Here is a 13,838-nt window from a genome sequence, read left to right on the forward strand (position 1 = left end):
TGGGAGGGACTCACGAGCCGGGCCCCGAGACCGGAAGTAGTTCCCCAAGAAATCCGTGGCCGTTGGCGAATCCGGGAAGGCGTTCTAGCGCGGAAGGCGGGGCGAGCGGTCACCGAGTTTTACGGAAGTATGCGAGGGCGCTGCAGGATCCGGAATGGGGAAATGGAGGGGGGCGTGTCCTGAAGCCCCTGCACCCCTCTGATTGGCCGTCCGGAGGACGAGGCCTTCACAGTCCACGCTAAAGCAGTGAGAGCTTGCGTGGTCCTGACGCTATCAGGGAGGGAAGAAGGGGCGGGTCTGGGTGCTCAAGGAGCCAGCCGATTGGCTGGGAGGCCCTGGAGTTGGTCCTCCCGCCCGGCTTGAGGGCGGTGCCGCGGACTTGGCCCGGTGTTTGCGACCGGCTTCGGAGAGACGATCATGGCAGCTCGAGCCGGTCAGAAGGCCTTTACTAGGGTAGTCTCAGAGTGCCGTCCGAGGTTGGGGACGTCAGCCGCAGTCCCGGCACAAGGGTCAGCGCGGAATAGTAGGTAATAAACAATGGGGGCGCGGGGACGAGAGCAGTTTTACTCCTGGACTTGCTGAGTGGCGAGACAGGGAGATTTGGGGGTGAGGAGGAGCCGAACCCGGCGCGTTTCCCTTGTCTCTGGAGAAGTGTCGGCATTTGAGGGACTCTGGCGCAGCGCCCGAGGCTGGCCTGCTGTCTAGGTAGTTCAGTCTCTGGGCGATTGGCTACCCTCCCGGTAGGTGGTGAGGCATTAGCGCAAGGACTGTGGACGCATCTGATAAAGCAGTTCAGCCACAGGTGTTTGGGGCTCTTCCGATCTCCTTCCCTCTGACCTGTTGCTGTGGCGGTCGGAAAGTTTTTGTTTTGCCCCGGGCTCTCGGAGTCTAGCTCAGTGATAGAGGACCATCATCGCAGGCGCGAGACCCTGGATGAGACCCTAGTGTCCCGGAAACACCCAACTAGTAAGACAAAAAGCATTTGCGCGGAAGGGTTGCTCGCTGCTAGGGCCTGGCGATGAGCTCCCCTTCTGTTCCTCCTGAGTGCCAGGTGTTCAGAGGCGCTTTTCCAGTTTGGGTGGAGTTTTTTGCCCCCACTATTTGGTACTTATAAAAACTAAATGTAGCCAACGAAGGACCTGTTTTTTTTTTTGTTGTTTGTTTCCTTCCCCATTCCGCTGTAACTTAGAGGTCTTGTAACCTTGTACCAGAGTCTGTCTTCGATTTTCCTTCGATTTTCCTCCTCTCCTTTATGGAGAGGTTGGAATGGAGATGGAGGTGGAGAAATGAAGGATACTATATTTTTTACTAGTTTCCGTTTTTTTTTTTTTTTTAGAGAGAGAGAGAGAGAGAGAGAAAGAGAGAGAATTTTTAATATTTATTTATTTATTTTTTTTTAGTTCTCGGTGGACACAACATCTTTGTTGGTATGTGGTGCTGAGGATTGAACCCGGGCCGCACGCATGCCAGACGAGCGCGCTACCGCTGAGCCACATTCCCAGCCCCTAGTTTCCGTTTTTTTAAAAAAATCTTTTTTAGTTGTAGTTGGACACAATACTTTTATTTATTTATTTTTATGTGGTGCTAAGCTAGCACTCTACCGCTGAGACACAACCCCAGCCCCTACTAGTTTCCTTTTTTACTAATAACATTGTGTAGAATTTTTCTCGAAAATTAGTGTTTAAAATATGTATACAGTATGAGGAAAATTAGTGTTTAAAATATATAAAGTATACAGTGAGAGAGCACAAATCTGGCCGAGCCCCAGGCCATTTAGATTCAAAGAAGAATTTAAAGAAGTAACATCGGCACACTTCCAAATCCTTTTAAACAAATTGGATAAACAAATAAAATCAGATATCATTTACTCTTGCTTTAGGAAATAATCTCAAAAAGTATTTCTAAACAGAACAACAATATTTTAGATCTGTTTGTGTTACTCTTAAAAATATTGGTTTGCAAATAAAAGTGTTACATTAATATAGATTTTGGCCTTTATAATAGAGTATTTGAGAGAGTAGTATTGAAAGAAGGCACGTGGTGCATGCTAGGGCACTGAACCATAGCATGAACACTGACCAGGAAATCTATATTAGTTTGCTTTAAACCCAGAAAATTTGGGGTGTTGGGCAACAATATATGAATTGATACAAAACCATATGCAGTGGAAAGAAAGCTTTCCAGTCAACCAGACACTTATTCAATTTATCTCTTTAGAAGTGAAGGTCTTTCTTTTTTCTTCTTTATCCTTTTTCTTTTCTTTGTGGGGAGGTGAATCTCCTAAGACCTGGCACGTGCTAGGCAAGCACTCTACCACTGAGCTACATCTGCAGGTCTATTATCTTTTTTTTTTTTTTTAAGATGGATGGGTACAATATCTTTATTTATTTTATATTTTTATATGGTGTTGAGGATCAAACCCAGTGCCTCACATGTGCAAGGCAAGTGCTCTATCACTAAGCTATAATCCCAGCTTCAGGTCTACTATATTTTTAAAAATAAACTTTTCTCAGACAATCTACTTTTTCTGATACTGATTTATCAGAAAATTATTAATTTTAACAGTATTTGCCACATAATTAGCCTCCAATAATAAATAACATGGTATCTATGGAGTGGAAAAAGTGGGGAAAAGTAGATGAAACTGTTATAACTGTTAAAGGTGACTAAAGAATTTTAGATTTTGTATGTTAAATTTAGCTTTTATAATCAATATAGCTAACAGATCCAGAAATAATTTTTTATGTGTGTGACTTATTTGGGGGGGGGGGGTGCCAGGGATTGATTTCAGGGGCACTCAACCACTGAGCCACCTTCCCAGCCCTATTTTGTATTTTATTTAGAGACAGGGTCTCACTGAGTTGCTTAGCATCTTGCTGTTGCCGAGGCTGGCTTTGAACTCAAGATCCTCCTGCTGAAAAGACCCCCGTTTCCCTGTCCAAGGAGAATCACACAAAACACTGGCTGCAAAAAGCAAGAGGGATTTATTGGGGGACACAGGCGCCTGCGGGTGCCCAGCAGAACCTCAGCCGGAGCTTTGGTGAGCTGGCACACCGGGCTTGGGGATACAGAGATTTTTATAGGGTAAAGGGGCTGTTTTCGCGCGGGGGAAACAATAGGTTTCTTATTGGTTAATTTTAAACCCAGCATATAGATTACCTAAAAGGCAAAGTTGTTTTTCACTGTATGTTACTAAAAAAAGAACCACATAAAAGCTACATATTTGCACTCTGGTCCTCCTGTTCCTGCTCATTCAGGCATGCCTAGGGACCTGGTCCTTTGTCCTTTCCCAACCGGTTACACCTAACTAATTATTTGAAAAATACCTCTGGTGCCTGCATAGGTTTGTGACATGCCTCGGTGGTTTTGCAACTAGGCCTGAGGTTGTTGGGCTGGGGTCTTTCATTCCCCCCTTTGTCTGGAAACTTGGGAACCAATCATGGTTCCCTCAGTTGTGGGCCTATTTGGGCAGACTCTACATCTTGGTAAACAGTAATCCTCAGGGGACAGTCTTTAACTTTCCAAACTTACTTAAAATTGGCCTCCTAGATCCAACCTGACCTGATTTACTTATCTATTCTGGCTTTGTTTACCCTAATTTTAGAAACTTTATTGCCGTAAGGAGAAGGAGTGAAAAGGGGCGATGGCTCGTTCTGGCTGCTTCAGGCTGAAAAGGGGTGTCGAACATGAGGGGGCTCGATGACAGGGGGAACGACGACATGGGGGGACATGAGTTCCCTTTTCAGTTCCATTTGAGGTCTGGTTGGGGAAAAACAGGTTGTCATCTGGGGATGGGTACCTCTATGAGAGAAACAAAAACCATGAGTACTGAATAAGTGTTGCAGCAGCGGGAACGTGTCACTGTACATAAGTTCCCTCCAGTTACCAGGATTGTAAACATATCATTTAACTTTTAGGGTTACAGATGTTCTTTCCCTTAAGACACAGTTTAATAATTTAATATTATCTGATCTTGCAAAATCCTTTTACTAGTATGACCTGTGTCTAATAGAGAAATCTAATTCTGTTACTTAGGGCTGGATAACCATACTAGCAAACACCAAGCCTACCTGTGTAGGTCAGAAATATCTGTGGGCCTTAAACTAAAAACTATTCTGGCTGTTCCTTTTGATAGTTATCAGGCATTCCTACCTAAGAATCTCTTTTGCAGCCTCCAGTTTACTTATTGTTGGAGGCTACATTTAACTATTATTATTATTTAAGATGTCCAGGAACAGCTATGTTTTGGCTTTGACTGTCTTTGCTAAGTGTTTAAGATGAAGCAAGTCAAACTGACTTCTGTTTCTATAACAGTCAGCTGAATTTCTCTGGGAGTCCTCGGGAACTTTACAGCAGCTTCCCAGTTCTGCTAGTGCCATTTGCACTGGGATGGGTCCAGGCCTTGCTTGACCACGTGGCTTCCCTTGGAAGCATCAGGGATGTCTCCCTTTTCTGATGACCCCCCTCTTCACAGCAAATGCACTGATTGGCTTTCTGTCCTCCACTGGTCTCATTAATCTCCCTGATCAGGAGGTTATGTGGCCTAGAGTTGCAGAGCTCTTTAAAGAAGTCCCCTATCCCTTGATTCAGACTGACTCAGAGGGCAAGAGCCAAATATTGGTTTTCTTGGCCCTTTTTAATTTAACTTTAATTTTAAAACTTAATCTTAAACATCCAGCAAATAAACTTTAACAGCCTTGTATTAAGAGTACTGGGCCTTAATGTTTATCTCTTTCCTGTAGGTGCTAACTCATTATCTTAAATTAACCCAAGTTGTGAGTTCTTAAAGCAGTACCTCTTTAAAACATTAACAGGCAATCCTTAGACCATCTAAAAGCAAACTACAAAACAAAACTAACTAGGATAAAAACATATTTAGTTTATGTAATAGCTACCCTGAATTCTGGCAGAGTTATACATTATAATCCCCTGTTTGAGATCCTGGCAATCGTGACAAAAACCAACTTTTGGACACAACCTTAAATGCACTGAAATCTGGCCTACTTCTTTCATAGTCACTTATGAGATGGGACATAGAGCCTTATCTCAAGTAAGGTGGGGCTCTTTATAAATCTTAAATACTATAGTTCTGAAGCTAATCTCTGCTTTTTAGACATCATTTTATAAAGCCTACATAAATTGTTGCTCAAATTTACATGAACATTAGCTAACACAACATAGTATCACATCTAAAACATGAATTAAAGAAAGGCTGAAAGCTTTTAACTTTTTGTAGAGAAGTAGCAAAGTACTTTTGTGTTTTGCAATAAAACCTTTACATAGATTAAGCTCTCATTAACTTAAAAATACATTTAAACTGTATCTCAGTGTAAAAAGTAACATAGAACTTTACATATTTTACTGATATCAAGTCTAGTTATAGAACACAAATAATAAAGCTTTTACCTCACAAACTTGTGTACCTGGAAGACATGAACACATTAAATTTACCATAATTACGTTGATGATTTTATGTTAACCATGTTTGGCTTTTAAAGAAATGACTAAGGGGGATATGGCAGGGCTTAGATAAATGGCAGGCAACCTGTCTATTGGCAAGTTCTTTCAGATATCATCACCAGCACCTGAAGAAGATCAGAGCGAATAAAAAACAGAATAAAGATAAAAATTAGAGCAAAAATCAATTTCTGGCAGAAGTTCATGCCTGGTAGTGAGCTTCAGCACTGAGTGAACTGTTCTCTTGAAGATGTTGGGGGTTCATCGGTCATCAGAGGCTGGTAGTGCCTAAGCAGAAGCTGGTTGGAAGTTTAATTTGAGACTTTCTGCAATCGGATTTGAAGGAACTTTATTATGCAGAGCAAAAGAGTACAAGAAAAGTATTGAAAAATAACAGTTGTTGTTTAACCATAGTTGTGTAACTTAAATTTACATAAACCTCCTTTATTTTTTTTCACTTAAACCTTTTTGATTACTTAGTCACATAGACTTTCCTATCTAGAAACACAATTTTTAGAACCTTTCAGTTTTTCAGTTTTTTTTTTCCATCTGTTATCCTCCTTTTGTTCACATTTTGAAACAATACTTGTAAATTTTAAATTTAAGCAGATTATTTCATAGACATCAACATTTTATTAGAACCTTTTTGAACATCTAGAAAAACTTATAAGCTTAATTTTAAAGACATCTTTACTTTCATCTGTTTACCCAATTTAAATTGAACCATTTGAATCACGTGAATCAAAGATATTTGGATCCATTTTTAAATTTTTTTATGAGCTTCCTCATTTGTCAATTTGTCATATCACTGCAGGATATATGGACATACACACATACAGACATACCGACATACAACACATAACAAGAGTGTGCACACATAATAGTGACGGCCTTGTAGCTTTTCGCAGATGAAATCTCCATTGCAATGTTTCAAAAAACTCCAGTTGATCAAAAATAGAACTTATCAGAAAAACATTAACTTGTCTGTAGGAACAAAATCATGAGCTCAAAAAAAATATAGAATCTAAGAAAAGGCAAAAGTCCTAGAAAAATTGACCGGCCAGTAATTAGTAAATGCCATACAATTTATTCTTTGATTTAATCTAGTTTGAGTTCGGGTAAAAGGACACTTTTACTCTTTTTTTTTTTTTTTCCTTGGGCCTGAGCTCCAAGCTGCTTCTGTTTGCATATCAGCTTAAACCCTGGCTGAGGTCTGGAAGGTACTGGGAAAACCAGAATTCTGAGCAGAAACTTTATGCCTAAGGTATTTTAACCATAAGTCACAATTTATTTTTTTACACTAGAAAAATTTGCTCACACAAAACTGAAAATAGGATCTTACTTGATAATATAAAAGCCACCATCAGAAGGAGTTTCTTCAGGATCATTAAGCTACTTTCTTTGTTCTGAAGTTTTTAAAGTAATATTAAGTTACATTAAATCGCCTGAAAAATTTTAAAAGAGAACCACACACCACCATGTATATCAAAATTAAGCTTTGAAAATTTCCAAGACTGTTGCTAATTAATGTCATTTCAATAAGCCAGACCAACGTTTTAATTTAACATTTTTTTAAAAATTTTACACAGAGAGAGAAACAGATACCAAATCATAATTTACTATCTTTACCCAAATCAATGCACTGTATACCTAGTGAAATCTCCTTAGGCTACCCAATTCAAAAACTGATAAAAAATATAAAAATGAATGATTGGGAGTTACTTGCCAACTTGGAAGTAGAGTTCTTTTAATTTTCTATTTTAAGTATTTAAGTTCTCTGGCATGAATTATCTGAAATCACAAACTAAACAATTACCTAACCCTAACTTTTAACTGCAAGATAGTGCAATACTTTAGAAACCCATTTAGATACCAGATTGTTACAATAAAAAATTAATTTTTGTTAGACACACATTTAACTTAGATTATCCCCAAGAAACAATCTATAATAACCTTAAAACAGACCAGATAAGGAAAAAAATCTCTCCTAGGTTTTGAACTTCCATTTAATCATGACTCTTATTAGTGGCTAAAACAGACTATTGAAAGTTACCTATGTACCTTAGAGAACCTGGGCAGATTTTACTAATTATCTCATGTCTTTCTTAGTCCTACAACCTGAATTGCTAACATTTCTGACCTGCGAAGGAAGGGAAGCATCCAGGAGGAATGGATGCGGGGTTGGGAGTGTTGCATGGCCCATACGGAGGCAAATGTGATTGGGGCTTTCCCTCAGTGCCATTCATCTACCGATCACCCTAGATACCCCTGGGGGCTGTCGGAAGGGGGCTCAAGAGAAAGGAACCTTAAGAATTCGTCTGAGAGTAGCCCAGACCGGAATTCCTCAGTTGTTCCAAACTCTTTCCTCCACCTCCACGCATCCGAGGCAGACCGGGATTCAGGACACTGTGTACTCACGCCAATTGCTCTCCAGGCCCAGACAGAAAAGTTGGAAACGGCTTTGGCAGAACCCAACATGCCTGCTCTGTACTGAACAGGTGATTGAGAGCTGCTTAGGCCGAGAAACCTCTCACCCGAGTCTTGAAGAGTGGCGGCTGCACTAATTGCGTTTAAGTAGCCGACGGGTGCCCACCTTATCCTCCAAAAAGAAAGAGAGAGAAAGATGCACCTCAAACAGACATGGGGTGTGTGCACTTACCTCGGTGTAGAATCTCAGTCTGGGACAGAATTTATGACTGAAAGTTTGGCTCCCATCCCCGAAGCCAATTAATGCTAATTTAATAATGAGGACAGGGTTTTGAGAAAAGTTAAAGCGAGATATCAAAGTTCTTTGATCCCCAGCAGGCATTTCTTAATTGCGGCGGGTGCACTCAGGCCAACTACAGGAAGAAAAGAAAACACTGCTTCCCTAATCTTGCTCACAATTTAGGTTAAAATCTAGCTAAAGTTATCTTCACATCTCTAAGGCAGATTGGAATTTGGGACTCTGCATCGGTCAAACTAAAACAATGCCATCACACTTAACAGAGACACACGGAGACACCCACAAAGACATAGATTCCCTTTCCAGATTCAAACTGAAACAATGAAAGTGGGTGCTGGCCCCAAGCCGACTGGGGCCTTCCCTTCAGACAAGCGAATTGGGGGAGCATCCCCCTCAGATTGGGTCTGACAACACCAGATTGGGAGATTAGTTCTCTTGCCAATGGTCGAGGGTGAGACTCAAAGGGATCGTAATTGATTGCCCCATGTTAGTTTCAGATGAAGGGATTGAATACAGAGACAGAAACAATAACATAATAACCACACTAACACTGCAAATCAGACCAAAGAGAAAGAGCGCTGCGCAACTTCCAAACAGATGGCTTTGGTAGAGCGAAAGTTCCACCATTGCCTACAGATACAGATGGCTTAGATGGAGCGGGAGCTCCACCGTTGCCTACAGATGGCTTAGATGGAGCGGGAGCTCCACCGTTGCCTACAAAAATCCCTGGGACGTCTCCCAGGGTGGCAGGGGAGAAGTCCGAGTTCGTCAACTCCTTCTCAAGCTGCCCAGAATACAGAGCGACTACGCGTAATCGTACAAATGCAGCGCATAGAAACAAAGTATCAGCCAAGAGTTCCAAACATTACAGACATAAAAGTGACAACAGACAACACGACAGACACGACATGAGCTGGCCAGCTTACCTCCCAGTGATACCAGGTAGTCCTTGGGCAGGGATCCGGACGGGATGGGGGAGGGGCTGATATTTATCTCGGTGGAACCTCCAAATGAAAAGACCCCCGTTTCCCTGTCCAAGGAGAATCACACAAAACACTGGCTGCAAAAAGCAAGAGGGATTTATTGGGGGACACAGGCGCCTGCGGGTGCCCAGCAGAACCTCAGCCGGAGCTTTGGTGAGCTGGCACACCGGGCTTGGGGATACAGAGATTTTTATAGGGTAAAGGGGCTGTTTTCGCGCGGGGGAAACAATAGGTTTCTTATTGGTTAATTTTAAACCCAGCATATAGATTACCTAAAAGGCAAAGTTGTTTTTCACTGTATGTTACTAAAAAAAGAACCACATAAAAGCTACATATTTGCACTCTGGTCCTCCTGTTCCTGCTCATTCAGGCATGCCTAGGGACCTGGTCCTTTGTCCTTTCCCAACCGGTTACACCTAACTAATTATTTGAAAAATACCTCTGGTGCCTGCATAGGTTTGTGACATGCCTCGGTGGTTTTGCAACTAGGCCTGAGGTTGTTGGGCTGGGGTCTTTCACTGCCTCAGCTTCCCAAGCCTCTGGAGTTATAGGCATGCACCACCATTACATTAAAAAAAATTTTTTTTCTTTTAGTTGTAAATGGGCACAATACCTTTATTTGTTTTTATGTAGTGCTAAGGATTGAACCTAGTGACTCACACATGCTACGCAAGTGTTCTACCACTGAACTACAACCCCAGCCCTTTTCCATTACGTTTTAACAAATAGTCATGCAGCATTTAGCTTGACCTTTTTTATTGACCTCTATTACCTGTAGAATAAGTGAAAGGAAAGCAAAGAACCATGAGACTGGTGAGTGAGAAATGAAAGAGACCAGGCAGAGATACACGTGAGAGTTTATCCATAGATGGAGAGAGGCAAAACAGACTTGGGAATCAAGGCTTTTATGGGGCAGGCTCAGGGATTAGAGCCTGGTGGGTCCTAATGCCAGCAGTTAAGGGTGGGGTTGATATGAGAGAGTGGTGAGCCTTTCTCAGAAATGCTCTTGGACAGGAAAGTGAAATTTTTCTTAAAATGGTGACTGTCACTTAAGATGGCCATCCACATGCTAAGCAAGGACCTTACATTAAGCCCATTCAAATTGTGTGTGTGTATGTGTATATTTGTGAGTGTGTGTGTGTGTGTTGCTAGGAATTGAATCCAAGTTCTGTGTGTGTGAGACAAACATTCTAACACTGAGCTAAATCCCCAGCCCCCTTTCAGTTTTTATAATAAACTAATTGTTTAATTTTTTTTTTTTTTTTTTGGTATTATAGAGCCCAATTTGGTCTCCTTTTATTACTTGGGCTGGGTTTTTTTGCATTTTGAAGCCATATTCTCAGGTATCCTTTAACTTCTGGCTGAATATTCCCAATTTCTTCAACTGTTCCTTATTCTTTATGTCTTTCAGATTTTCTCCTCCTCCTCAACTAAACTATAGGGTCTCAGTGTCCTTCAAGAAATTTTATTTATGTATCAATTATACTTTGCATATGTCAAATATTATATATAAATAATAACATGAGATTTCACAAGGGCACTGTTTTAGCCAGCTTTGTGATGTCGTGACCAAATACCTGACCAGGGACAACATAGAGGAGGAAAAGTTTATTTTGCCTCATGGTTCATTCAGTGGTCAGTGGAGGACATGCTTGGGCCCAAAATGAAGTAAGAATCATGGCCAAAGGGATCTGAGAAGGAAAGCTGCTTGCTCATGGCAAGGTCAGGAAGCAGAGAGAGGGAAGTTGGAAAGGGCAGCAGGGAAGATGAGCCCCTTCCAGGGCACACCCCAGTGATCCACCTCCTTCAGTCATGTATGCCAGCCCATAGTTACCACATAGTTACCACTCTGGCCCCCAAAAGATAATGTTCATTTCACAATAAAAAATGTTTTTAGTTCATCTCCAAGAGCCTATAGTCTTAACAGTTTTAGTTTTACCCAAAAGCTCAAGTCCTAAGTCTCCTGTGAGACACAAAGCACTCTTGGCTGTGAACCCCTGTAAATATCAAAAGCAAGTTTCATAAATTCAATATTCAGTGGCACCAGGTAAACATTCCCATTCTGAAAGGGAGAGATAGAAGACAGATAAAAGGAATGGTGGTGGGCATGCCTGTAATCCCAGTGATTTCGAAAGGGTAAGGCAGGTGGAGGATCAAAAGTTCAAAGCCAGCCTCAGCAAACTTAGGCCCTAAGCAATTTAGCAAGGGCCTATGTCAAAATAAAAAGGGCTGGGGATGTAGCTCAGTGGTTAAGTACCCTGTACCAAAAGAAAGAAAGAAGGAATGGGGCCAAAGCAAGACCTAATCCCAGCTGGGCAAACAGTTTATGTAGTTCTACCTTGAGTATCTGGGGCACATGGTGACAAGATGTGATTTCCCAGGGATTTGGGTGGCCTCGCCCCTTTGGCCTTGCTGGTTGCAGCACACAAGAGCTGTCTTTCAGCTTGGCGCCAGCAGCTCTTCTTGGCAGACAGTCCACATTACTGACATTTCTTAATTTCTGGGGTCTCCATTCCAGGTTTGGCTTCAGTTTCACAGCTTTACACGTTGCTGCCTTAGGGACAGCCTGTAGGGATTCTTGTGTGTGTGTGTGTATGTGTGTGTGTGTGTGTGTGTATGTGTATTGGTGCTGGGTATTGAACCCAGGGCCTTGTGCATGCAAGGCAAGCACTCTACCAACTGAGCTATATCCCCAGCCCTAGGATTCTGACCCTACTGAAACCAGAGGTTTGAGATGAAACTAAATTCCCTTCTTCTGCTGGCAGATGAGGTTTGTGCAGTCTGTAGGCCTCACCAATTTCCTTCAGTATTCTTATCTGGCAAAAAATCCATTGTCAGTAATGTAATGGAAGAGTGAACAGAGGGGGATTTATTTAAGTGAGAAGAGATAACCTGATAGCATTACTAGAAACTGAGGTTATGTGAAGGACCCCACCCCCTCCAAGTCAGAAAGATTTCGGATATGTTGCTCAGAATAACAGGCTTGAGTTTATCAAAGGGACTGGAAAAGGGAAAGGGAACACTCTGAAGGGAGTGAGGGACAGTGTGCTTTTCCTACACTCCAGTTTTATTGGGGGTCCCAGAGAAGCTTCCAGAGGTTCTCACCCAGGTCCACCTCCTGACTTTTGACTGACAGCAGAATGATTTGAGACTTTTAAGTTCCTACTGCTACAATAATTCTAGGTCACTGGTCCATGCTGACTGGTTTTAATTGGATCTTTAGCCATACATTCTTACAGAGTTTATGGTTAGGAAGAATTATCCTTATCCCCCTGAGTTCCATAATCTGATCTGTGAAAAGGTCACAAAAGCTCCTCCTTGAGGGTAATTTAGGTTCCTCTTATCAACATTATTTTAGGCCTGCATTTCTCCTGCAGATAACAGATAGTTTGCTGAGAAATGTGACATATCCTGTCCACTTAAGTTGGATAGGGCTGTAGGTAAATTGCTTCTTAGAAAAGAAAGCATGAGCCAGGCGGGCATGGAAGTGCACACCTGTAATCCCAGGGCCTTGGAAGGCTCACAGCAGAATTGAGAGTTCAAAGCCAGCCTCAGCAATGGCAAGGCACTAAGCAACTCAGTGAGACCCTGTCTCTAAATAAAATACAAAATAGGGTAGGGATGTGGCTCAGTGGTTGGGTGCCCCTGAGTTCAATCTCTGGTACCAAAAAAAAAAAAAAGAAAGAAAGAAGGAAGGAAGGAAGGACAGCATGTAGGGGTCAGCATAGTGGGCACATATTATAGAATTCTTCTCTTAACCTCATGTTTCTATCAGTTTCATCAGCCTGCCCCCTACCTTCTTTTAAAATTATAGTGGAAACCTTATAACCCTACAACTCCAGCATCTTGTATTCCTGTAGAACTAGCACCATGTGATGACACCAAGATCTGCTGAAAGCTTACTCAAGAGCTGGGCCCTCTGAAATTATGGGCTCTATGGTCTCTCAGTGTCTGGGTAGCTGAAAGGGTGAAACACCTTGCTAGGCTCCCTTGTATATGTTGGGCACCCCATGATATCTTCTCAAAGGAATTTTACCTTCTATACTTTGGAGCCTATAGTGGGTGTGGTCTTGCAAATTTCTAAGATGCCCTCAAGCCACTTTTTCTATTGTCTCGGTGAAGTACTTAACATCTTAGTGGCTGTAATCTTGTTAACAACCATATATCATCCTTGGTCCTAGGTATCTAAGTATTTTTCTGGTATAACTGAAAGTTTTTTCTGCAAGTTTTCGAAATCTTCAGCTCTGCCTTGTTTTCCTTCCTCTGTGTGTGTGTGTGTGTGTGTGTGTGTGTGTGTGTGTGTTTTGCTGGGGATCAAAACCAGAGCCCACACATGCTAAGGAATCACTCTACCACCAAACTACATCACCAGCCCATCAGCTCTGCTTTCTGTTCCTGATTCTCACAGCATACCTGTCTAAAAACTGATAGCAATATCCATGCCATCTCCTGAATGCTGTGCTGCTTTGACATTTCCTCTGCAAATTAGTCCTATTACCGTTAACTCCAGCTTCACCAAAAGTCTTAGGACATGGGCAATATGTAGGCAAGTCTTGCCAGAGTATAACGTAAGTGGTCTCCAATTGCATTGCCAGAAGAGTACTTGTTCCCCTCTGAAATCTCATGAGCACAGTCCTTTTTTGGTTTGTTTTGGTTGGTTTTTTTTTTTCTTT

At 41.9% G+C, this 13,838-nt stretch overlaps 1 protein-coding gene across 1 annotated transcript in view; it reads left to right on the forward strand.

Annotated features, from left to right (window-relative positions):
- Positions 1-393: 393 nt before the first annotated feature.
- Coq10b (coenzyme Q10B) overlaps positions 394-13,838 on the forward strand; it is a 31,072-nt gene continuing 17,627 nt past the window's right edge. Inside the window, exon 1 of the mRNA XM_026399304.2 lies at positions 394-527. Within this exon, the coding sequence (XP_026255089.1) occupies positions 418-527 (110 nt within the window). The 5' untranslated portion in view covers positions 394-417. The remainder of the gene's footprint in view (positions 528-13,838) is intronic.

This window comes from Urocitellus parryii, chromosome 1, assembly GCF_045843805.1.
Source record: "Urocitellus parryii isolate mUroPar1 chromosome 1, mUroPar1.hap1, whole genome shotgun sequence".
NCBI lineage: Eukaryota > Metazoa > Chordata > Mammalia > Rodentia > Sciuridae > Urocitellus > Urocitellus parryii.